General features: G+C 43.0%; 2 protein-coding genes across 5 annotated transcripts; one reads left to right on the top strand and one right to left on the bottom strand.

Annotated features, from left to right (window-relative positions):
- Positions 1-18: 18 nt before the first annotated feature.
- Positions 19-17454, bottom strand: LOC106097879 (zinc finger homeobox protein 4). The gene is made up of 11 exons (XM_013268709.3): positions 17010-17454; positions 12879-14586; positions 12252-12790; positions 11869-12082; positions 11109-11216; positions 10853-10989; positions 10567-10677; positions 8852-9014; positions 3957-8737; positions 3203-3868; positions 19-3103 (listed from the first exon to the last, which is right to left on the bottom strand). The coding sequence occupies exons 2-11, from the start codon at positions 14548-14550 to the stop codon at positions 2987-2989; spliced, it is 8508 nt and encodes a 2835-aa protein (XP_013124163.2). The 5' UTR covers positions 14551-14586; positions 17010-17454; the 3' UTR covers positions 19-2986.
- On the top strand, positions 16498-24598 carry gtf3c6 (general transcription factor IIIC, polypeptide 6, alpha). Of its 4 annotated transcripts, none has more exons than XM_005470828.4 (10): positions 16498-16667; positions 20987-21028; positions 22449-22598; positions 22702-22848; positions 22925-22958; positions 23235-23315; positions 23413-23476; positions 23751-23795; positions 23893-24000; positions 24190-24598. In XM_005470828.4, exons 3-10 carry the CDS (start codon positions 22567-22569, stop codon positions 24315-24317), a joined length of 639 nt encoding a protein of 212 aa, XP_005470885.1. In that variant the 5' UTR covers positions 16498-16667; positions 20987-21028; positions 22449-22566; the 3' UTR covers positions 24318-24598. The 4 variants fall into 4 exon arrangements, with proteins under 4 accessions (XP_005470885.1, XP_005470884.1, XP_025764277.1 ...); XM_005470827.3 differs by having other exon boundaries at positions 16500-16667; positions 24187-24598; XM_025908492.1 differs by lacking the exon at positions 22449-22598 and having other exon boundaries at positions 16503-16667; positions 24187-24598.
- Positions 24599-26388: the final 1790 nt, after the last annotated feature.

Below are 26388 nucleotides of genomic sequence, written 5' to 3'. Positions count from 1 at the left end.
AGGGATGAGACCAGAGCGTGCACCAAAGCAGACTTTATTTAGCTCAGTGGAGTACGGGGAGGGAAAGGAAGAGAAACACACACCAGCACAACTGGGGTAGGGAGAGTATAGAGACACACTAAACCACTGGAGCAGGACATAAGGACAGGTGCACATCACAGGTATCTTTTTGGTCATCACTATGGCAACAACATATCCAGAAAAAAAAATGAAAAGAATTGTTTTACCTACAGTAAGGATAACAGAGTCTCTTCACCATAGAGTACTCCAATATGTACATCTTACAGTCACTAAGATCAAGAGAATACGAGAGAAATTAAATCTGAAATAATCAGTATATTTTAAAAAAAAAACTGCCTTTGTGGTATTTGGAATGCACATTTCTGTACAGAAGAAAGCTCATTGGTATTGTCGTAAACATTGGTTAGTTAAGAACGAAACATGACAGAGTTAGTCAGTCCACATCCTTTGGAAAGTCGGCTGTGATGTCAGTCTGAGTTTAGCAAAGCTGTTTAAGCTGGACAAACGGACAAGAGACATTGCAACACAGAAAGACATCAACCAGTAGAGGGTTTGGGGCTGAACTCCTTCAAATAACTGCAGTATCTCCTTAAGCATTGAGAAGTAAATGCCCCCGGAGGGTTTCTCTCAGACTGGAAGCTTTAACATAAAAAATAGAAATAAAAAAATTCTGATATTACGAAAGCCATTTCTGTTTTCTGAGAAAGGGTAATTATTATGATACTGTAAAAAAAAAAACTTGATGGAATTGAGCCCCACATATCCATTTGTTTCTGAACATAATAAAAGAGGAGCAGTTTATCAACAGCATCACAGGTATCATTACAGTTTGTAGTCATTAAAGCCTAGTGGTAAAGCGATCAGAGCATGCATCTTTCTACAGTATCGTTAGAAACTACAGTACATTAGCAGCAAACTGGACATCCTTAAGGGCTGAAGTTCAACACTATGGTATAAAAGAAAAATAAACTGCAACATTTCTCAAGAGAAGTAAAACTCTTCAACCGCTATATTACAGACTGCCATGGCTCTAGTTTGGGGTTTTGGTTACAGTCTCCAGTGTGCTTATGAGAGGCAGAAAACAGTAGCTTAGATACAGGGACTCCTTCCTTCTTTAAAAACAGCAATACATCGTCAAGTAAACAGTAGCGCTTATTTTTTTGTAGGTCATATGGTTAAAGTATTATCACGTCTTTGGATTTTTGTCTTAAAGCATTAATTATTGTTTAGCTATTATTGTTATATTATCATTATTACAGATAGAATAAGGACTGGTTGCAAATGAACAGAGGAAGAAAGGTAGTGAGAAAAAGCGGAAAGTGGGTAGGTGGGGAGGGAGAAAAGGAGGGAAAATAAATTAAGTGTACAAAAATAACATCAATAACATCCGAAGTTTTTTCTCAGCTTTGCGCAGTAGCTCTCTTTCTGTAAGTGGAAAAGAGAGCCATGTCTCAAACATCCAATGAAGTCTCGAGTCAACCATACAAAAGCTAAATACTGTACATTTACCCCTCACACTATTAAACACTTTAGTTTCAATAAGGTTCTTTTTTTTGTAACAATCTATTACTCAGAGGTGAAAAGCTCAGATCTTTGAAATACAGAGATGTTTTTTTTCTTTTTTTTTTTTAAAGATATCCTTTAATACTTAGTCCATGGTTAAACCGTGTCTCTTCTGTTTTAAAAACAGAAAAGTCCAGTATTAAGATCACATTTGAAGCAGAGCCATGTTGAGCTGTTGACCTGAGCATAGAAAGCTTTACATTAATCACATAACATTGGTAAGCCATTGGTATATTCAAATAGAACGGAAAGGCAGTAAGTCACCTCGCCTGAACATATCAAAGCTGTCATAATCTTTTCATAATCATGACACTATTATATCGAAGCAAGACAGTTTATCTCAATCCATAAGATTTATATTAAGAAACTATGACTAAACACACACAACGTAAATTCGAGTTTGGTTAAAGTTTTCATATACAGTTTAATGGTTGAGTGCTATAAAAAAATAGTTTGCCCCTTTCGGGACAAACTGGCCTTTACTTTCTGTGCTATTTGGGCTGTTATCCACTAAAGGAACATAGAAGGAGTACATGTACAACAGAAGACTCATCATTGGCTTTTGGAGGGTGAAGCTGCATTCTAGCACCGTGTCAGTCTATTGGTACTCGGCTTACCTATGCCAGCTGCAGATCTCACCCCTTCACCGTACAGACGTCAGCTCTGCAGTTTGTTATTGAAAACAAACGTGTTCAAACGAAATCCACAGACATGTAAAATTTTGGTTATGAGCTTTGGAATCTGAGTCAGTCTTTACAAAAGCTCTATGCTAATATCCCTGTGTATTTCAAGGATACAATTCAGTTTTTTTTTTCCTCTTCTTTTTCTTCTTCCACTTCTAACCGTTTTTTCTTCAAGTTTATTTTTTGGAGCTCTCTATTTACACTAAAATCTCTTTGACATTTTTTTTGTTCCAGCCTTGTACAGACTGGCACTACATGCTACACAGCTAGTCATCTAGCACTGGTCTGGTGGAGGGCCCACTGTGAGTCTGTCGTGCAGACTGAGAGGTAGACTGCAGGTCTAGCTGGGCAGTGAGGTCACATACTTTGAGAATGCTCTTTGGCCTCTGTGGCATCTGGTTGGTTTTAATCAAGGTGGAGTTTGGTTGTAGTAAGGTGTCTGACTGAATAAGGAGAGAAGCTCTTTTTAGAAAGAACAGACTTGGGCAAGAGTTGAAGGAAAATATGAAGACTGGAAAGCTGTGGTTGACAGGACGTGGTTTGTGCTCTCTCCTACTTTTAGCTGAGAGAGTTTGTCTTTGGGCCACTGCAACTCGGCTTCTTTGGGGCGTTCGTGTTAGAGGGTTGGCAGCAAGTGGACATGGTGTTTGTTTGGAGGAAGATGGCAACTGCAGGAGGGGTTTTGGTGCGAACATAGTTGAAGGAAGCAGTCCGCCTCTCTAAGCTCTGTCTCTCTCCCCTGTTCCCGCCGAGAGCTCAGCATGCTCCCTCTCAGCAGAGTCAGAGCTCAGGCTCCTGGCCCTCTTCTCCTTAGCTCTGGCATTTTGGAACCAAACCTACAAAGAATATTTAAACAAAACAAATGTCAACAATCATCAAATATCATTTTAAAGATTTTTCCTCTTTTTTTATCTTAAATACCTAAAAGCAATTACCTGCACCACACGGTGAGGCAGTCCCAGCTCCTGGCCCAGTGTCTCACACTCTTGTCGGTTGGGTGTGCGATGGCTTCTGTAAAAGTCTTTTAGCTGGAGTAACTGGAAGTGGCTCATCTGTGTCCTTTGGCGCTGCTGTTGTTGATGGTGGTGCTGCTGCAGAGTTTGTGTCTCACCCCAGTCTGAGCTTGGACCCACAGATCCTTCAGGACTAAGAGACCCTTGGTCAGCCATACTGGAACCTTCCTCACACGGGTATTCCTCATCATCTTCCTCATAGTCATCATCCTCCTCGGGGTTGTTTAGATGAGTGGTTATAGGCAAAGTAGTTAGGGGTAACTTCATACTTGACTCTCGGTTGCTGATGACATGGCCGTGGTTTGGGATTGGGCTGGAGGATATCGATGGACCCGGTCTGTCCATGACAGACATATTCATCCCAGACTGCCCACTGGATCCATTGCTCATTGTTAAGTTGAAGCCTGCTCTTTCAGCCTCTGCCCAGTGGCGTGACCTCATGTGTGCATCTAGAGCACTTTTCACCTTGAAGAGAGCCCTGCAGAATGGGCATCGCAAGTGGTTCAAACCCAAGCTGAAACTGGATCCTGGCCCCATTGACCGGAACTGCCCTTTTCTCTCTCTCGCTCGTGTATTCTGAAACCAAACCTGTGAAAAGAAGGAAGACATGTGCTTTAAAATTCAGCTGAACCAACACCACAAAATTATCATCTCTGTCTTCTCATCTATTCAGTACCTGAACCACTCGTCTGGTCAGACCAACATCGCGTGCAATGCTTTCGAGGACTCCTCTGGTGGGGTTAGAATCCAAGCTGTAGCGCTGATACAACACTTCAAGTTGTTCTGGAGTGATGGTGGTTCTCTGACGTTTATCTCTTCTGTGCTCCTCCTCGACCTCTCTGCTGCCCCTTTGGCCCTCAAAACCGGTCTCTGATATATGCGCTGTACCCTGCTTTATGGTTGTCAGGGGATGTGTAAGGGTGTTAGTAGAGTGATCAGAGAGTGTATTCTTCATTTGTAGGCTGTTTAAGTGCGAAATCATGGGAAGTGTGGGATTTGAGTGTATCTGGGAAAGCATTTGGCTCGCCATTAAGGGATGGTTGGGGTGAAGCATCATGTAAGGCATGGTTCGGTCTGTGAAGCTGGAGTGGAGGAGTTGCACCTGGGATTGAGCTGCTAGGAGGTGTCTGGTCTGATGTTCCTGCCACAGCTGGAATGATGGCAGGGATGCTGGACAGAGATTGCACTGGAATTGAGCCTGGGTTTGGAGCTGGGTTTGCTGATGGGTTTCAGTGGATGGGCAAGCTACAGTATCAGTGTGACTTGTTTCAGACTCTAGAGCAGAAGGAGGGCTGGGTGATGTCTCAGGAGCCTTTTCAACAGCTTGATCTGAAGGAGGGTTGTGTGTATTCACCTGGTCTGGATGAGATGTAGTGTGTACTGTTTTCTGTAAAGAGGAAGTAGCAAGAGGCTGGGATCTTTCTAGAGTACCTTCTGTTGGCAATTTGGTCTCAGGTTGTAGAGAAAACCCTGTTTTCATGGCTGGAATAGTTTCTTTATGCTGGATTTCTGCATCTGAAATTCTTTTTTCCGTATTATCAGGAGCTGTGTCTATGTTAGTTCGAGGTGAACTTATTTTATCTTCTTGTTTCTTTTGAGCAGGTGTCGGTTCACCTTTGGCTACAGGATGCTCACTTTCTGTGCAGTGAGTGGAAGAATCAAGGGCAGGTGAGTCAGGTTGGGTGTAATACTCGTATGTCAGATCCATGGAGTTTTCATTCTGAGAGTCACCTTGTCCTTCATCCTCACAGCTATTATCCTGATTATTATCATCATTCTGATAGCAGCCATTTTGCTGCTTGTGTATGTTGTCAAGCTGGCTCTTCACCTCTAATCCATCATCAGTGCCTCGGTCTTGATTTTTGCGGGCTCTCTGCCTGGCATTTTGGAACCACACAACAATGACCCTGTTAGGGAGAGATAACAGAGCAGACAACCTGTCATATTCTTCCTCTCTGGGGTAGGGAGTGGCCTCAAACACCCCCTGCAGGGTTTCCAGCTGCTGCTCCGTAAAGCGGGTTCGTGAAGAGCGTCGGCCCCTATGGTGTTCTCCTCTATGCAGGTCTGTTGTCTGAGGCTGTGGGGAAGCGTTGTGTGGGAGCCCAGGGGACAGTGAACATGGGGAAAGAGCCAGAGACTGGTTTTGTGCTATGTCCTCTCTGGAGTCCTCCAGGGCTGTGGTTGGGGGGTTATTAAAATTATAAGGAGAATCCTTGTCTCGCTGGCGCTCTTTAAATAAGGTGTTGCGGAACCAGTGTTTGATGACTTTGTGAGGCAGACCGGACGAAGCAGACATCTTGTTGATCTCTTCATCATTAGGGAGACTGTTAATATTGAAGTGTTTCTTTAGAACAGCTAGTTGTTCTTCAGAGATGCGTGTTCGGGTTCTCTTCCCCTGCTGCTGTTCAGGTATTGTTGGGCTGGCTTGACTTTGCTGTCCTGCTTGGATGGGGCTGGGTTGGGATGGTTGGCCAAGCAATGCAGGATTGAGCTGTGGAGGCTGACCTAACAAAGCTGGGCTTAGCTGTGACTGCTGAGCTAACAAAGCTGGGCTAAGCTGTGACTGCTGAGCTAACAAAGCTGGGCTAAGCTGTGGTTGTTGCCCCAGCAGTGCAGGGTTAAGTTGAGACTGGTAGAGTTTTGCCAGCTCAGGGTTTACACTCGAGTCTAACCAAGGCTGGGGCTGAAGAGCTACAGACTGCATCACAACAGGAGGGAGGAGCGGTAGCTCCATGGGGAAAGGAATTGGTGGTAGAGAAAGCTTTGGTAGGGGTAGTGGTGGTATAGGAAGTTGAGGCAAGGAAAGAGGGAGCATAGGTATTTTGGGTAAGGGAAGAGGTAAGGGGGAAGTGTTTTGGGAAGTAGTGGCAGCAGGTGTGGTTGAGATATGGATGGGTGTCTCATGCTGTGAAAAATCTTGAGGTTGACCAGGAGAAGCAGGAGAAGCTGAAGGGGCAGTTACTGTTAGGTCTGAAGCTGTAGCATCCGCTTTATTCATGGGTTCTGAAATTGGTGAAGATTCAAGGGTTTTAACTTGAGCCTTCATTGGTTCTGGTGCTTGTTCTGATTCTGAGCATGCAGCTGAAGCAGGAGCTGGAGCTGGAGGTGGAACTTGGGCACAAACAGCTGAATCCTCTTCAGATTTAGGTTGTGTAAGTGGGTACATCTGGTCATACTGAAGCCTGTATTCTCTGGAAAACCTCTCCAGGACAGCAGTGGGGAACAGCATTCTGTGAATATACTCCTGGTGGCTTTTCAAAATCAATGCATCTGAAAAGAACTTGCCACAGTCTCTACATTTCTTCCCTCTTTCACAGCACTTCTTCTCTTTATTAGTCGATTCTTTGCCTCTGTTCTCACTTTTCTCTTCTGTCAACCTTTCTATGTTTCCATTGCCTTCCACTCCTTTGTCACAGCCCTCAATCCTTCCAGCCTGTAGTTTACAAAATAGATCTCTTTCCTCTTCTGAGCATACTTCCATCTTGTTTATATCAGAACACTCTTGCTTATCTGGTATTTTTTGAGTGGCTGTCTGCTGCTGGTGCTTGTGTCTACTCTGTATATACTGCAGTGCTAACTCATAGCCATAACTCTGCAGCAGGGCTCTGAGAGGCTCCCCATTCACAGCAGCATAGGGCACTCTGGGAGGAGGACACTGCAATCCAAGAAGATGAAATGAGGAGGAAACGGCTTCCTCCTCCCGACTCTCATTTTTAACAACAGGAGCATGCATTTCTCGTTTTTCTTCCTCAAAACTAGAATTGCTGTTTTCTTTTTCTGTCTGGTTAGTAGGGGGGTCACTGCAGACTGCATCAACCTTTGCTTCACTATGTGAAAGATCCTTTGGTTGGGTATTAACTGAACTTGAACTTTGTTTCTGGGTTTGTTTCTCATCCGTTTGAGTCTCCCTTTTAGCCTCTGTCTTAACCTGCTCTTTCAGGATAGAGCTGGCAGATATCAAGTGGCTAAATTCTGGGCTACTAACAATGAACTCTGGGTTGAGCTTCATTTCTCCAGACATGTAAAAGGGCAGAAGAAGTTGCTGCTGAAGAGAAAGCAAATTGTCTGGGGTCAGGGAGAAGTGTTGTTTAAGGAGATTCTCTGGCCCTAAGGGAAGGTGCTGCATAACTTGAGACTGGAGCAAAGCTGTGTGCTGCTGTAACTGAGCTTGGACCTGTGCCTGGGCTATCTGCTGCTGTTGTATTAGCATTAGCTGGTTTCTTGAAGCTAGAAGATCTGACACTCGCTTTTTAGCCTGCGGGCTCTCTGTTGGGTTGGACAGGATCGGCTGAGCGTCAGCTACTAAGCCAGAACCAGCTAGAGAAGAATTTGACGAGCTCACGCCATCTGGCCTCTTGGTGAAAGGCAAACTCTTCAATGTTTCTTCTCTAGTGGTAGTGGCCTGAGTAGCTGTAGTGGAGACAGACTGTGGAACAGCTACAGTAGATGCAGGCGTCTGCGATGTGGGATTCTGAGCGGCACGAGCTCTAGTCTGATGAAGGACTGATCGAAGATGTATATCCAGTGTGGAACTCTGGCTATAGCCCACTCCACACAATCGGCAGCGGTATGGTCTAGGATCTGGGCCGCGGGGAGCCTCAGGAGCAGCAACACTAGTTCCAGTTTCCTGCAGGGCTCGTCTGGCCCGGTGGAGATGGGACACAGAGTTATAATGGACCAGAAGGATTGTTTTCTGAGTAAAAGATTCAGAACATGTGGTGCACTTATAGGGCCTGGATGGATCCAGATAACGGTCCATTGTGGGGTTAGAGCTCTTTTTGACAAGAGAGCTAGAACCAAGTTCTAATAAGATCTCCTCATGTGGCCCTTTCTCTGGCTCAGTTAAATCCTCCTCACCTCCATCCACTTCAGAAACCATGCCTTTCTCCTTATTTTTAACTTCACCTTTTTGTTCCTCTTTTCTCTCCATGCTTATTGCTTCTTCATCTATGTCTTCATCCTCTCCCTCTCCTGCTTCTTGACCCACTTGGGGTGATAAACTAAAATCTTGTTGAGCTGAATTCTTGTTATTCTCCATGTATTGCACAGTATGAGGTGGCAAGAGTGTATTCTGTCCCTGTGTGTTGTCCAGCTGTGAGTGTGTGTTCTGCATGTGTCTCTGCAGGGCCTCTTGACTGCGGCATTGTCTAGAACAGAGGGGGCACTCTGTCGCCGCCCTCATGGCATGGTACTGCCAATGCAGCTGGAGCTTCTCCTGAGTGGGGAACGCCAAGCTGCACCTGCTGCAACGGAACCGGTAACCATGACGATCAGAAAGGGGAGGGGGGTCACCGGGTGGTGAGGTGGGAGGCGAGGAGGGGGGGATCTGAGTCGGGGATTGGGGAGCCAATCTGCCACTGGAAGGGTGAGTGGTGTTGTCTTCTAGGGGTGGGGTGAGAAGAGCTGTGACATCTTTGGGTGCGGCTACGTCTCCCTCAGTGTTCTCCACTGAAATGCCTATAAAATGTACAGATATAATAGGCTGTGAGCAGGGCAAATAAAAGTAGCATGGTGTGCTATTGTTTCTTCTTTAATTAGTAAACTGGTATCAGTTTGGCACTTTACACCAACCTTTGTTTTTCTGAAAATTGGTTGAAGCGCAGGAATCTGCAGCATGGGAGCTATTTGCATTGCTATTCTTGCTGGTTTTATTTTTCTGAATATCATCTGTGAGAGAATCTGCCTGTAGTTCTGTCTCCAGCTGAGGCTGCGGTTGTTCCATGGGTGTTGCGACCTGGAAGAAAGAAAATGTAACGGGCTGTCAGTTTTGGTCTTGCTTTTTTTTTCTTTTTTTCTTTTTTTTTTATGTATTCTCACTAAGGTTTGTTTCACCAATTCGGAATAAAAGAAAGCTGGGGTATTCCCAATGTTTTCCTAATCCTACATTATGAATAAAACATGCTTAATTGTAGAGGATAATAGCAAGCAAATCTCAAGATGTATAAACACAGAGTGCCTGCACTCCCCTTACTGATATCATAAAACATTAAAGTGTATCGTTACATCTTGCACCTGCCTGCACAGCAGTCTAAGCAGCAAGGCACATCAATTTCTTAATAAGTATACATGGTTGAGATATGTGGGTCTGCCCTTCAGTTCACGCGACGCCCTCCAACATGCCCCAAGGGTTTAATAAAACTTTACTGAGCTGAATAATGAATTTATTTAAAATCATTCTTCATATAGAAAACCTCCGTCCCCACAGCTTCAAGCAATAAGAGCAAATACTATATCTACCCGAACAGCTAGCCACCCAAAGGAAAGGACAGACAGCTAAAGATGAGATTTACATGACAAGAGTTTTCTCTGCATAACAGCTTCATAAGAGCAAAAGGGAAGAACAACTGCACACACACACACGCACGCACGCACACACACACACACACACACACACACACACTGCAGAGAAAACTGAAGGTCAGGCTTAATCTAGAGAGCGTAATTGGAAAGCAAGGTACATAATGGCCATCATCACCTCAGTCTGAATTAATGAACCTCAATTACTATCAGAGAGAGTGAGGGAGGGGTAGGAGGGGAAGGAAGGAGGGAGGACTAGGGGGGGACTAAGGGGTGTAGGATATGAAAAAGAGCGAGCAGGGAGAGGGAGTGAGGAAGTATGGGGCAATGAACAAAAAAAAAAACTGCTTTGGAGAAAGACAGTGAGTGAGGGAGGGGTAACGCATAAGAAATTGAGAGAGAGCTTGGGAGAGACAGAAAGGGAGGGGCAGTGGCAGAAATTGCAGAATAGGAATGATAGGAGTAGCTGGAGGGGGGAGGGAGGGAGGGTAGCAGAGGGGAAAAAGGGTGAAAAGCAGTCAGTGAAGTGGAGGGAAGAGAGCAAGAGACAAAGGCCACTTAGCATACAGGCCAGGGAGATGGCGGATGGTGATGTGGATAGATGACCGGTCATTGTTAGTTGGAGAGACACAGTAAAAAGCATGGGGGCCCCTTTTTAGCTTGACTGCACTTCTGGTAATAGAGGGCTACTTAAACATGCATTATAGAAAGACTGGCTTTTCCCTCACTCACTCAGTCAAACCCTCTCTCTTCCACTCTAAGAGACGCGCATACACATACACACAGAATGCACGGCTGCATCAAAGATGATAGCGGGGAGCTACTTAAACATGCATTAAAAAAAAGCGTTGCCTTTCTCTCTGGTGCCTTCTTAATGGAATTGTCTCCCTACATTTCACTCTTCCCCATCCCCCATCGCTTGCCCTCACATTTTCTTTTTGCTTCCCGACAAACGCAAATACAGCAAATACACAGTTGCATGCACTTACTGTGCTGATGAGCTTGTCTACACAGTCCTGCGCCACACTGTGCACATGTGTGAGATGCTGTCGAAGTTGGGTGTATGGGAGTTTAACCTGGCACAAAGGGCACTGGACAGTCTGAAAGAGAGGAAAGGGAAGGGAGAAAAAAATACAGAAGCGAGAGAAGTGTGAATCTGAAGGTGGCACAGATCACGCAAGGAAATGCGCGGGCTTCTAATTTGTTATGTCCAGCGGTACATTCTGTATTCACTTATTCATATTTGAATAATTTAAAAGTGTGTCAACTGCTCACCTGCTGGTTCTCATTTTGCTGGTGTGTTCTAGGGCGTTTGGTTAAGATGGTGTTTTCCATTTCCCTGCATCCAGATGACGGACGCTTAACTGAGGGCACTGACTCCTTCTTTTCTCCTTCCTCCACTCTATTTTTCTCTAAAAGTAAAAATGAATATGAAGATATACCCAGATTTATAATTACTACAAAATACATTGTCATACTAGCATCATGTTTAACAATTAATATGTTGTAGAACTGATACGAGCAGCGATACCTGTCTCGGCAGAAATCTTCTTTGCCCCCAAGTTACATGGGTCTTTGGTTGTGTCCAAAGGACCAGAGCAGGACTCGCTGGAAGTTTCCATATCTTCACTGAGCTCTCCTGGGAGACAACAAGACAAGTAATTATGTCCTACAAACACAGTGCTTCATACTTTATGTTCCTGCAAACTATCAAGCTAATTGTAGTTTATATTATTCGCTAGGTAACATCATTCAAAAAGAGCAATTTCAGTGGGGCACACTTCATTCTTCTTGCTTGCCTCCATACACTATTGATCAAGTATTGATTCTACATTAGATTCTCCTCAGAGGTGGAGTAAGGGTAATATGGACTTACAACACATCGGTTCATCTCAATAAGTCTTAATCTACACAGAGGCAAATCATCGGATAGATTACATTTACAAATAAAGTGTTGGACTAGTCATTTTAGGTGCACACTCCAGACAGCATATTATTGTTTTGTCTTGCATGTGGCTGCAGAGTAGGAGCTAGCCTCTGCCTCCCACAGTTCTCGTCCTGGGGATTTGTATTGGTCCATTGATTAGCAGGTGCTAGTTAGCTGTTGTCAGGGGTGATTGGGGATATAACAAGGATGTGTATCGACTAATCACTTTGCTTGATCAATATCTCAGCAAAAGCCATTACTCATTTTCTCGCTCTTTTCATCTTAATCCCGAGTCCGCTCTCCATTGTCAGCAACCACATGAAACATGAATTAGAATACACCCACACACAGTTCATATTCTCACCCGTGACACCATCAGGGCTCTTCCTAATGGTAAAAATGGCTGCCAGCTCCTCTCCACCCATTGGCTGCAGCTGCAGTAGCCCTTCCCGCTGTTGATGGGTTGGGGTTTGACTGTGTTTCAGTACTTGGAGTTTAGAAGAGGAGGAGTGGTTGCATAGAAGACAATGGAACAGCCACGAACCTCCATCGACCTCACCATCATACTGCTGCAGGAACTAATAATATAGTGAAAAGGAGACAAAGCAAAACAATATTGTGATCTGGCAAAGGTTCCTCAATCTTTTTTAATAACATTACACTTTATACTTAAAGTGTACCTTGCCATTCCTAAGACACAAGGGTTTTTGTTTTGGAGTATGACAAGGTGTGGCTTTGTGTACTTACTCTGTAAACCCGGACGCTCGCCTCGTGGTGTGAACTGAGGGAATGCCCTCTGAGCTTCTCCAAGCTGCTGGTCACGTAGTCACACAGGTTGCACCTCAGCTGGATGGGGTTGCCCTTAGCAATGAGGGCAGCCCCCTCCTGACCTCTGTCTCCCCCCTCCTGGAGGTGAGCAGCAAGCTGGTAGCGGGTGCGGTGTCTGTCGGTCTGACAGTGCAAGGAGAAGTTAGCCCTCAGCGGGGTGGTGTAACCGCACAGCCTGCAGTGGCAGCCACCGGCAACTAGGGAGCACCACTCAGACTGGGGCAAGGAACGGGGAGCATTCAGGTGCTGCTCCACAGACTCTAAGCTGTCGGACGAAAAGCAGGAGCAGACAAGGCATTGGAAGACGCCCTGGGAAAGGGGTCCAGTGGGGGACAGAGATGGAGCTGGAGGGGGAGACGGGGAAGGGGAGGGAGATGGAGTCAGTGTAGACCCAAGGGTAACTGGCTGCTCTGCGACTTGTTGACTGGTCAGCCGCATGTTCAGTGAAAGCTCGGCACCTGCGGCAGAGAGAAAGCACGAATTACAATTTACACATTTTGAAACTTCAATGCTGGATAACAGTGATAGTTGTGACGCATCACTCACCTGTGTTTTGCAGGTGTTTAAGCTGTGGGGCAAGGCTCCTGCAGTGAGACAGATAGTAACCTCTCTGGAGCCGTAGCATGTTATGTGTGTGTTTCTCGCTGGTGGTGTGTATACGCAGGTTGCGGGCAATGCTGGTCTCATAGTCGCACACGTCGCATCGCCACCGCTTACCATGAGAGTGGGAGTGTGCAGGTGGAGTGAGCTTGGCAGGCTGGGTAGTAGGTGCGGGGATAGAGAGTGTCAGCTTGCTGTATGGCTGCTCATCCGCTTCGGGACCATTGGAGGAGCTGCTGCTGTTAGTAATATGAGAAGTGTGCATGTGGCCGTTCAAGTTTCCCCCATTTTGAACATTATTAAGGTGTTTGTCTGACTGCATGTGTATGCTGAGGTTGCCTTTCGATGAGGTAGCATAGTCACACACCTCACAGCGGTAGGGTTTGTAGCCGCAGGCGTAGGTTTCACCCCGGGCTAAACGCGGATGGGGTTTCCCCGACCTGCAGTATACACACACACCTCGTGTTGAACCACCACACACACACTTTCCCTCAGATGTGCCACACACACACTGGCCTCCCGTCTCTGGATGTTTTTCCTTCATGTGGACTTGCAGCGTATGCTGAGACTTGTAGTGCCAGTTACATTTGGGGCATTTCAGGGTTTTGCAGGAATTACGTGAGTGCATTATAGTCATGTGACCAGTCAGTGAAGTAGGAGAGAGGTCTTGGTTGTGGTTTTTAAGGACAGCTTCTTTCTGTTCTCTTTCTTTGTCTCTCTCATCGTCCACCTCGGTGTCTAGCTGGCTGTCATTTGGTTCTGGAGCTTTGGCACCATCTCCATTGGAAATGGAAGAATGAGGAACCCCTGCCAGACCATCATCCTCAGCAGGTGTACTGGCAGGCTCTGTACCTGCCAGTGGAAAATCCAGAGAAGACTGCTGGGATCTAAAGCTCTGAGGAAACCCAGAAATCCAGCCCTGATTTCCCTTAATGTCTTTTACCTCTGTCTCGCTCAGCACGGCAGAAAAGGAGGACGGACAACTGAAGTGCTTTGGAGAAATGGGAAAAAAGGGGGAGGGCTTTGGAGAGGGGGAAGGAGTGGGGGAGGGCTTTGGAGAGGCGGCTATTTTGCTGTCGAGTGTGCCACTGGCCTTTGCAGTGCTGGAAGAAGAGCTGTGCTGGCTCTGTTGAGGTAATAAAGAACATTTGGATTTGGTTTGGCTTTGGTTTGAGATGGCCTCCTCCTCTTCCTTCTCCTCCTTTCTGCCTCTTCTGTTGAGGGCTGCTGGGAGGCCCCCTGTAACTGATGCCTCTCCTATACCTACAAGCACCTCCCCTTCTTCCTTGTTTTGCCCTGACAAATATCCCTCCCCGAAGTCTTCCTTCATCCCCTGCCTTTGACGCACTCCATTTTCCCGTGAATGTCGGCCTCCTTCTTTCTGCTCTCCTCCCTGGGTCTCTTCTCTAGCCTGGGACCGCTCTGTGCCCTCCTCCTCCTGCTGAGGCAGGGTCAGGGGCTCTTTGGTAGGGGCCATGGCTGAGGTATGAGAGGATGACCCCTGCTCAGGAATGACTGCCAGGGTCAGGAGAGGAAGAGATAAAGCCTGGGGACTGAGGTCAGCATCTCTCTCCTCTCCTCCCCCTCCATCCCCTCCTCCTCCCTCACCGCTGTCCATACCAGAGGCTACAGCTGCCACACATCATTACCCCACCTGTGTGTTTCAGTTACAGATGAAGAGAAGAAGAGAGTGGGACAGGCAGAGAGAGAAGAGTGAAATAAAAAAAAGAGAGGAGAAAATGAACAACATATGTCATGTAAATATTATTGCATAACAGTGGACGCATTGATTAGGGTCCCAGGATAGCATCTGTTCGATAGAGCCTTCACAGTGCGCAATCCAGAGGCTGGTTACCCAGGGGTTAGCGTTAGCCCTTAATGGGAAAATCAATAGCACAAGCGCTAAACTAGGTAGAGGAATGCGGGTAAAGGCTACGCAGGAGGTCTATAATATTCCTCAGGGGATAGGATTAAATAAAGAACTGAATGCTTCTGAGCTAAAGGGCTTCGTCTAAATTGCCACACTTAGATAAAAGCAGATAAAAGAACACATTTAAAAGCCTGTGTATCAGTCTCTGCATCTTCTGCTGCACACGCTAGGACACAAATAATATGAGGATACGGGATCATCGTTTAGCGCACAAGCAAATTTTACACTGAGAACACACTTTGCACATTAAGCACAAAAACAAGATGTGAACACAGCTAAATATCTACTTGAATCTCTTTCTTTTTTCTGATTTTACATGGGTATTAATTCTAATCTGTGGTCACTTTCAAAGCAGTTTTTACTTGTGGTGTTGCATTGGCATGGATTTTATTTGGACTTATCCACAGTCTGGGTCTGTTATATTGCTTCCACCCCCTGTAAGCTCTGTTGCTACAGAAATACCCAGGCACATAAATACTAGAGGGTAATAAATAATAAATCCCTGCTTTTATTAAACTGAAGCTTTATTATTCATTTGTAATCTACAGCAGAGGCATGTCTGAAAAATGAATACTTCAAACAGTTTATTACAGCTTATTAAATCTACATATTTAAGACTTTACTTTTGTAATTATTACTTTGAAATAAAGCTAGCACTGGCCTATAACGTTCTATCATACTTTAAGATAAGTTAATAAAATAAAAAAGAGCAATAAAATTTCACAATGAATCTAATTCACTTTATATAACAATGTATCACTATAGATACTTCCTTAAAAATGGATAGGTTCTCTCCCCTCGTCAGTTTCTGAATGACAGATGAATGCCATCTAAGACAGATACATCTCTGTTAGCCTGTGTGTGTCCCACAATCTCATTACTGACCTTTTTTAATCAAGGAGAGACCTTAATCTACCCTTTCACCTTCTCCTTCAACCAACCAACCCCCTCTTCCTCCTCCTTAAACACCCCTTTTCTCTCTCTCGCTCCTGTAGCCACCCCCTCCCCCTCTCTGCAGCTTTAAGATATATGGCTCATATCGGCACCCTGATAGTGCTTTAATGTACTGTGTTTATGTCACAGGCCACAGACCCTTGCCCACTGCTGCTGTCCACTGTCCTGCCAGAGAATGCTGAGGGGCCAAGCAGGCCTGCCAGCAGCTGAGAACAGTCTCTAATCTGATAAAGATTTTCATTTACACTGCAATCAATAACCTGGGTCTATCGGCAATGTAACTATTTATACAAGCATTCCTGGCTCTTCATCGATCAAGTGCGGGAAGCCATCATTTAACAGTGTGTGTGTGTGTGTGTGTGTGTGTGCATCTCTGTCTGTTAATACGCCTGTACCTCTTTTTGTGCTGTTAATTGTGGTGATGTCAATTAAGCACACATGAAACACCTGAAATCCAACATGCACAGGCCTATTGCTGTAGTTGTTTTTAAATATTGAGATACCAGTGGCGCATTTGTTATTATCTGTCAGATACAACAGAAGTTGCAACATAAAATTCATGTGCAAATATACAACAAAAAGTGTATTCCCGGATTCCCTAGACTGGTGTGTGGGTGTGGGTGTGTGCACGAGTGTGTGCTTGTGTGTGTTACAAGGGAGAAGAGAGAACAGGGGTGTGAGAAGGAGAGAGAAACAGGCAGAGAGAAGAGTTGTGGAGCAATACTTTAGGAAAATGCCTTTTGTTTGCCATTGTGGGACCTGGATAAACACAGTTGGATATGGACAAATACTGATTTTTATACGTGAAGACTCGGTGGACCATAAGCCAACGACCTCCGCGCAGTCTCAAGGTAAAAGCACTGGTATTTTAGCATTAATCTGGGACCACAGTAGCCGGGCTGTTGGGAGAATACCGGAGGGGCAGTGGCTTGAATAGTTCACTCCCCGTCTCTGTGTTGTCAAGCCACTGACCAACCATCAGCTCCCACACTACTTCAGCCTTTGTTTACAGTGTATCCTAGCCCGATTCATCAAAAACCGAGAGTGATCAGTAACCAGTAACAGGTGACCTAACGCACAAAAGCTCGATTTGTGAGAATTAGAGGCTACACTGACCAAACATCCCCTCCTCCCCACCGCCGAGTCGCGTCCCTCCAGCTCCCTTTAACATCGTAAACAAATGACACACTTACATTTCTGCAGCGACTCTGGTACAAAGCTCCGCACGCTGAATGTGTAGTAGTCCAGAAAACAATCGCGCAGAGAGTCCACTCATTCCTTATGAATGATCCTCTGCGTTTTTACGGAGCCAGGAGGAGAAAAAAATGGGGAGAGGGAGAGAGAGCAGCGGGGTCCAAGTTGTTACCAAACAACAGTGTAATTAAAGCTACATATAGGCTGTAGTAAACAGAAGATGGGGGGACGGAGGGGTTTGTGCGAGCTCCAGAGGTAGAATGAGTTCTGATCACTGTGGGAGGAAAAACACTTGGCTCTTTATTCCTGCTAATTAGTTTCCTTCAAAAAATGGCTGAGATTACGCCCAGTGCGCATGTGCGTAATTGCGCAGACACCGCTAATTAGCCCGTTTGGATCAATAGGATTCCGCGAGAGAGAAGCGAGAGGGAGGAAGGACGGAGGGAGGGGGGAGAGGCTGCCGGGGACGCAAGGGGAAGACGAGGAGAGGAAAATATTTTTTTAAAAGTATGAGATTACAGCCGAAACATTACATTTTATTCTATACTAGTGTATCGCTGCTGGAAATTCCAATAGGCTAATCCATTTAGATGGATTCTAAGAAACAAATCCGCCCATTTAAATATCTAGAAAGGAAACAGTTTTGCAGAATTTTTTTTACATTTGTGATTCTACCAAAACACACATCGGAATGCTGTAAAGTATAAAAACGGCGAAGTAAAATCCACATCGACAAAAAATATTTATTCCAGACGTTTTTTACGAATGTGCAAAAATGGAAAACCTGCCGCAAAACGCGACGCTGTCACTATGCTTCACTGTGAAGACTGGTACAAACACACCAAAAGGCCCTCGAGGATTGTTTTAGAGATATCTTGTTGGCATTTTGTGCCTGATAAAGCACAGGTTAGACGCCCAAACGTATGCATAATGCCATGCACCTAAATTGCACTATTTTACTAAATCTGTTTGCGATCATTTGGCTCGTAAAAGTTAAAAACTGTGAAAAACTGAAGGCCTTGAAGAGATCTAAAAATGTATACGTAGGTCAAAAAAGAAAAAAAAACTATTATATGGTTGGATATAGGCTGAGAAATAAGGTATTTCATCCTTTTCTCTTTTTGGATTTATCAGGTTAGTCGAAGCAGTGGACTCGAGTTTGGCACACTGGCTTGATGTTACTGGAAAAAAAAGTCTCTGAAAAAAAGTCAAAAATATATATATTTAGGCTAAAGCTAAATTATTGTGTCCATTCCTGTCACAGAATCACAGAAGACCTTTAGCCAAGCAGGGTTTTGTTTCCTCTCCGGCCGTCCATCCTCGCCACCGAAATCTATTGTTATGATAATACTATTGTGAATTTCACGCTGGATGTGCAATCTGTCGATCGTCCATATTTTAAAAGGTGAACACCGCATTTAAATTTAAGATCCATAGCATCTATTTTCTTCCCTTTTATTTCTTTTCTGAGCTTTGTTTGTCAGAGCTGACCTCGTCCTTATTTTACAATTGTACATATTTTTTTCCACAAACGTTAGTCTTCCTGCAAAAAAAGTCCATATATAAAACAATCTGTAGATTCTCATATTTGATTGAATTTCCACAGAAGCTTAAATGTATATAGGTTTCTGTCAGCTCACTGTTGCGTGAAACAACCGCACTATTAGGTCATATCGGAATAAGAAAGTCATGAATATTAATTTTTTATTATTATTTTTTCTACCTGTGTTAGATTTAAATGCACTGACATTTTATTTTTGATTCTCTTGGTTGTCCTCGATTATTGTATCGTATTTATGTAACTATAAGTACATAAATACGATACCTTAATTGGTCAATTAAGACGTTGCTAAAAAAAAAAAATGGCCTTCGTTTGGTACATCTGGTAATTGTTTATGAAAATCTCGAAAACCTGACAAAAGATGTGATAGTGTGGCAGAGGCCGCACATGAAAGACTAAAGTAATATATATAAAAAATAGAAATAAAAAAAACAGTGACTGATCTGTTGTGTGTGGATGGGACGGTGGTGTGCATCGTGGCATCACAGCGTGAAGGTCCTGGGTTTGAATCCACCGACCTGCTGGGGCCTTTTTATGTGTGGTTTGCATGTTCTCCTCGTGTCTCCGTGGTTAATAACATGCGTGTTAGGTTAACTACTGATTCTAAATTGATCTCAGGTGTGAATTGTTGTGTCTTTATCTGTTGGCCCTGAATAGACTGGCGACCTGTCCAGCGTGAGGTCCGCCTCTCACCCTATCACAGCTGGAATGAGCACCAGCAAAATCGGAAAAGCGGAAGAACATGGATGGAAGATCAGTTGTTTTAGTGCCAACATGGATTTTCTGCAGTTTGTTCGTGACAATATACCATGTTATCATTTCATAACGTTAGGCCAGACATTGTCTGCTCTGTGTGTGTGTGTGTGAGAGAGAGAGAGAGGGAGAGAGAGAGAGAGAGAGAGAGACGAATATGTGTAAAAGGTTTAAATAACAGCAAATATAAAATGTTAATTGAAGCTTTTGCAATGTGGCTATATGCTGTTTGGAAATGTTTCTGTGTGCTCATACACATTCATGTTTTTACTGATTTTAGTTTGTCAGATGTTTGTTTCTTATAAAATGTAACAGAGTAACCTGTAAGAACAAAACATACAAGGGAAATATGTTTCCCTGGTATTTTCAGATATAGCCCATTTGAATGTAATCAAATTACCCAAACCTTAGACTTGTGTAATGACTCCAAGGCCTTCAAATGATCTTTGTTATTACTGGTATTGCTTATCAATATAGATTTTCATTTGCATTGAATTTGCAAGTGTTTTTCATTAAAACAGAAAGGCGGGCGAACACATTTGATGTCTGTCTCGGTGTGAGGAGAACATGTCTGTATGCTTTTGGGCACAATCCACCTCAACAGCAATCCGCATCTAAAAGGTTTTTTAAACAGAAAAAAATAGAATAGAATATTTTTCCTCATCGGTTTGAACGTACGTCGATTCAGCACAGACGAAAGCAGAGCCGCTCTCTGTGACTGCCACTGAGTTCATTTCCATAGATATAAGCGTAGAGTTGTAATATTTTACCAATATTAAAGCTGGTGTGATTGTACATTCAAAATTCACACTCATCCCATCTTTTGCCTAAACACTCAAGTATGCACAGGCTGTAATGTTAAATGCACCAAGCTTTCCATGCCCTCAGGTGTATGCCAGGGGTTTGTTGTTTTCACTGTAATATATAGTTAGCCCTTCCACCAATTTACCCTGTCAGTACTAATGGGGCAATTAACCATTGTGATACCCCCCAGGCAGAAGGAACAGCAAAAGCTCTCCAACTCCAAACTTGTCTTTATGACATTTATATGACAAAATATGGGGGGAAGCTGGGGACCCATCTGACACCTTGGAGGGTCCTTAATGTCACTCCCTCACTTACCTCCGCCCCTTTCTGCCCCAGGGTATGGCACTGAGAAGGAAGTGTAATGCATCATGTATGGACAGGCTCGGGCCTCTTCCAAGAGAGAGGAAACTTTGTACTGCATCCAAAGGCTCAGTGGGACAACACTGATTTAGTCCTTCATGTACTATGTCCCGTACTGTGGGATTATAAATGTAAACTGCCTCATATGCAGACACACTTCCAGTCAACACACTCCGACTTGACCTCACCTTTCACTCCTGCCTTTTTTGGTGTCTCTTTGTCTGCGCTCACATTCCCCCTGTCCTTCTTACATCCCCAAGGAGGCAATAACCTCCCTAGCAAGAGCTTCCCCTTGAGCCGTTGTCATAGTAACTAGTAGGCCGGTCGACATGACAACCCCTACCATGGTCCAGAGATAGATGATAGGCCAGAAACGGGGAGGGAGAAGGCATATGGGAGATTTGCACCCCCCACCCCGCTTTAATTTGCTTTGCCTGATTTTGATTCAAAATGTTGTTGTTTTTTTCTCTCTTTTTCTTTCTTTTTCTCTCTAAGGGTGAGGTGCAGCCAGCTTCAGCCTCCTTTCCAGTTGCACAGGTATTTATAGACGGAAAACACTTGGTACGTGAATAACTTCGCTAAAAACAGTTACTTGATCGGATTCATCAAACTTGGATGGATATTGTTGAGAAAAACAGTATTTCTCAACATTTTTTAAAAAACAAAGATTGAGATTTTTGCTACAAAATGTTACAGTAATAAAATAGGCCTTGCAATAAATTGTTAGTTTTTTATCACTACAGCAGACCTGAACAAACTTAGTCATTTTCTTCCAGAATAAATCAGTATAGATGATAAATGCAAACAAAAATTAAAAATAAGGATTTTGCTGGGGTGAAGTTTCTGTGCGATTAAATTTAGTATCTAATCCCCAGACTTCCTAAGATTCCCTAAATCTACTATTAATGCCCCAACACCAGCTGATGTGCCGACTTAAAATAAGTTAAGAATTACTACACTTCACTTAGTCGGTGTTAACCTGGCTTTCAGTGGAAGAGGATTTGTGAAAAACAAAATTCAAAAATATATTTACCCAAATAATTACCTAATATTGCTAGTGTGTAAGGAGCTATTGGTCACTTATAGTTAGTTGAGTAGATTTGCACAAATTTATTTCACATTTTTCTATTTTCAGCTGTTTTGATAGTATATCAGCATAAGCAGTTAAAACGGAGGACTCCGTGAGAAAAAAAAAGTCCTCTTTAGACGCCCTAAGTGGAATAATGAAACCCAACCAGCATCGATAATGCTGACCCTCAGCTGACCCTGATCTCTGACCCCAGAGCAGAGGGTAGCCAGGAAAAAGAGATTTTCCCATAGAGATCAATGAGTATCATTTTTTCCCCTTTTTGGCTATTAAATATTGTTATATATTTCAGACATGTCAAATGTATTGTAGTTATCAAATACATATAATATCCGTTATGATTATGTTACAACAAAATTAAATCCAGTTAAGCATTTTAAGGACAAAAATATACAAAAGATTCAGAGTCAACTGAATGGCAGATGTGTTAAAAAAACAACAACATTTCAGCTTTCAGGCTTCGTGGTTCCACTGGTGAGTATCTGTCCTTTTCCAACTGAGCACAGCCTGCAAATTAATATGGCCATTATGTGCAGTTTCAGAGCATTTTTATATTTCTTACCTTAATCATATAAATGATTTTGGAAAGCACACTTTCAGGTCGATGTTTGCCTCTGAAGCGTTTGTATTAGTCTGTCTCCATTCACTTCTGCACAGTAACCTAAAAACCCTGAGATGCTCATGTTCTTCCTGAGGTGTTGCAACATTTGTTGATGTCACAAACCTACACAGTTTCATTTAGTTCTTAATATCGCTCCACTTTTATTCTTAATTTAACTGTGTTTGTTTGCGTGACTGTTTCTTTTATGCTTTTGAATATGTGTGAGATCTGAGCTTCTTTTCATTTTTTTATGCCCCTGTCTTTGACAGATGGATTTCCCCTTGGGGATCAATAAAATGTATCATCTTATTCCATCTCATCTCACCTGATCTCATCTCATCACCATGTCGACCATGGCCTCAAAACAGGAGGATATTAATAACACTAATGGCAGATGGAGGTCATGAGTATGCCTACAGGTAGCCAATATTTAGATTCAGAGTTCTCAGCTGTCGGCAGAAGAAACAGACAAACAGACAGATTTAAGTCCTGATCATTAAATTTCCAATTCTCATTAAATAGCTCCGCTCTAAAATGTACCTGCAAAACTGAGCAACACCGCCCCTCGATGGACGGACTTGTAACTGAGCACTACCCGGCAAAACACACTGGAAAGGCTCTTCTCGGCCACCGTACATTCGCGGAACGTGTCAAAACATTACTAAGCCAGTGAGTAGCGGTTTAGCTTGATATATTTTCTTAATGAAATATAAATTATAACCTATAATAAGTTTTGTCATTACAGGAATTTGAGCATGGAAGACGAATGGGAAGAGGAGGTATGAAATGCCATCAATTTACTAGTAGTTCGCATTCAATATAGCCCCCTGAAGCTAACGCATTAGCTCAACTGCACATGAGGATACAGAGCCGTTTGATAGCGTAACATTTCTAAGTGCGGGTTTAAGGGACAATCATCACACCAGATAATTTGACTTGTGTTTTTGTATTTGATAATTAGCACGAACACGTAAAGAAAAATAACTCTCTGGGGAGTCTGTCTTCCTAATGCACTTTTATGTTTACTAAAGCATCAATAATTTTGCTCTGTTTAGGAGCAGATTGTTGTGGTGGAGCTCTCTGGTATAATCAACAATGACTTTCTGACCAAGAGTGGGGGCACATGCAAGATACTGGTGAGTTTGAAGCATATTCTGTGTTGTATTGAGAAAAGAAAAACCTATTTCTTTCCAGTGTAGCTTCAGAAATCTACTTTTCTCTTTTGTGTTTAAGGACATTGACAGCGACAGACCCATGATGCAAGTTGGACCGTATGTCTTTGCAGGAGAATATGAAGGTGAGAAATCGTGCAAAGTGAAAAAGATTCAAACTGCTTGTACCTGCTGTCTTTGCATCCTGTGAGGATACATATTCATGTTGACGTCCTTTCTTAGTTCCAAAGAGTCATTTCTAACCTGATATTCTGTCAGCGATGAACTATTATAGATTGTTTGGTCTGGAAATATAAGCCATTAATAGATGAGCATGTGGGTGCCGCTGGCTGAGTCTCGGTAATGGTTTTTTTTTTTTTTTTTAATGGTTGTTTTCTTGTTATATTTGCCTCTTTAAAGATGCTTTGGGAACTTGTGTGCTGTTTGAGGAGACACCAGGAAAAGGTACCATTTAACTACAACTTTTTCAGTGGGTGTACTTAAGTACTTAAGTGGGGAGGGGTTGTTTTTGTTTTTTTAATTTGTTTGTTTTTGTCTGCAGGAAAAGGAGTTAGTGGTCAAGATCTCAAGTACTTATGCCACACAGCGAAGAAACTGAAAATGCAACGAATCTTTCTCACAGAGAAGAAAGAGGGTGAAACAAGCACAGGTCAGCCTGATTGCCAAATTCAGTGCAGTGCAACATAGATGATCACTTCTAACATTGTTGATACAACTCCGTATACTTTCAGGGGTTAATCAATACAACCTGAGGTTTTCTCTGCAGCTTGATAAAGAATCAACTTTGGACAATAAAATGCTAAAAACCCAAATATGGCTGTTTGTGTTTTCCCAGCAGGAAGCTGTGATGGTGGGGAACAGATGGACACAACCTGTGAGTCCAGTCAAGGAGAAAATGTTAACCAACGCGACAAGACAGAAGAAGATGGGGACAATGCAGATTTGGATAACTCAGCAGTTGGCTGAGATATAGAGACTTTGTTGTGTTATAAGCTCCCATTGTGAAAACACTTACATTTTTATGGCTCTAAGAGACTCTGTAAGAAAAACAAACTCATGCCAGTTAGACTACACTTCAGAGCTAACGAGGAGACGTGTTTGAATTACTGTTATTTTTACACAATGTGTATGTTGCCTTGTTTATACTGAGCCTCTATGTCGGCAAACATCAAGCATAAGTTGTTAAATATTTTATGCACAACATGAATGTAGTTAAATTACACCCAAATAAAAAACTGATTTTTTCATAAGTTGTCATGTACAGGTGCTGTTCATATAATTAGAATATCATGAAAAAAAGTTGACTTATTTCACTAATTCCATTCAAAAAGGGAAAGTTGTATAATGTATACATTTATTCCACTCTGACATATTTCAGGTGTTTATTTATTTTCATTTTGATGATTAGAACTGAGAACTAATGAAAATCTCAAATTCAGTATCTCAGAAAATTAGAATATTGTGAAAAGGTTCAAAACTGAATCAACTAATTAACTCAAAGCACCTTTAAATGGTCTCTCAGACTAGTTCTGAAGGCTACACAATCATGGGGAAGATTGCTGACTTGACAGTTGTCCAAAAGACGACCATTGATACCTTGCACAGGGAGGGCAAGACACAAAAGGTCATTGCAAAAGAGGCTGGCTGTTCATAGAGGTCTGTGTCCAAGCACATTAATAAAGAGGTGAAATGAAGGAAAAGATGTAGTCGAAAAAAATGTGCAAGCAATAGGGATAACCGGACCCTGGAGAGGATTGAAAAAAAAAAAACATTCAAAAATGTGGGTTGGATTCAGAAAGAGTGGACTATAGCTGGGGTCAGTGCTTCTAGAACCACTATGCACAGACGTATGGAAGACATGGGTTTCAGCTGTCACATTCCTTGTGTCAAGCCGCTCTTAAACAACAGTGTCAGAAGCGTCTAGCCTGAGCTAAAGACAAAAAGGACTGGACTGCTGCTGAGTGGTCCAAAGTTATGTTCTCTGTTCAAAGTAAATTTTGCATTTCCAAATGCAATCAGGGACCCAGAGTCTGGAGGAATAGAGGAGAGGCACAGAATCCATGTTGCTTGAGGTCCAGTATGAAGTATCCACAGTCAGTGATGGTTTGGGGTGTCATGTCATCTGCCAGTGTTGCTCCAATGTGTTTTCTGAGGTCCATGGTCAACATAGCCATATACCAGGAAATTTTAGGGCATGTCATGCTTCCTGCTGCTAACCAACTTTATGGAGATGCAGATTTAATTTTGCAACAGGACTTGGCACCTGCACACAGTGCCAAAGCTACCAGTACCTGTTTTAAGGACCATGGACCTGACCTTTAACCCCATAAAAAATAAGGGATATTGTGATGAGGAAGATACCAGACCCAACAATGCAGAAGAGCTGAAGGCCATTATCAGAGCATCCTGGGCTCTCATAACACCTGAGCAGTGCCACAGACTGATTGAATCCATGCCACGCCACATTGCAGCAGTTATTCAAGCAAAAGGAGCTGTACATGTACTTTTCATGTTTATACTTTTCAGTTGGCCAAGATTTCTGAAAATCCTTTCTTTGTATTGGTCTTAAGTAATATTCTAATTTTCTGAGTTACTGAATTTGGGGGTTTCATTAGTTGTCTGTTATAATCATTAAAATTAAAAGAAATAAACACCTGAAATATATTAGTCCGTGTGGAATGAATGTATGCATTATACAACTTTCACTTTTTGAATGGAATTAGTGAAATAAGTCAACTTTTTCATGATATTCTAATTATATGAGCAGCACCTGTATATTAATTCTCATCACATCTTTATAGGATGGACATATATACATATATATACAGATACTGGGTCAGACCCATTCAGCTTAGAATTTAGAATAATGAAAATTCCTGAGCAAAGGAAGACAAAACAAGCAGTATAAATGGCTATTTCTCCAATGAGCTACATAAACATATAAAGAATTAAGAAGGGAATATGGCTTAAAATATAATGGCTTTCATATTTCTGATCAAACCTACTATTTGGATGGCACTAGGGGTTGGAAGAGCAC

Source organism: Oreochromis niloticus, linkage group LG7 (assembly GCF_001858045.2).
Source record: "Oreochromis niloticus isolate F11D_XX linkage group LG7, O_niloticus_UMD_NMBU, whole genome shotgun sequence".
In the NCBI taxonomy this organism is placed as follows: domain Eukaryota; kingdom Metazoa; phylum Chordata; class Actinopteri; order Cichliformes; family Cichlidae; genus Oreochromis; species Oreochromis niloticus.
Note: the sequence above shows the minus strand (reverse complement) of the source record. Positions and strands in the feature narration are given on the sequence as shown.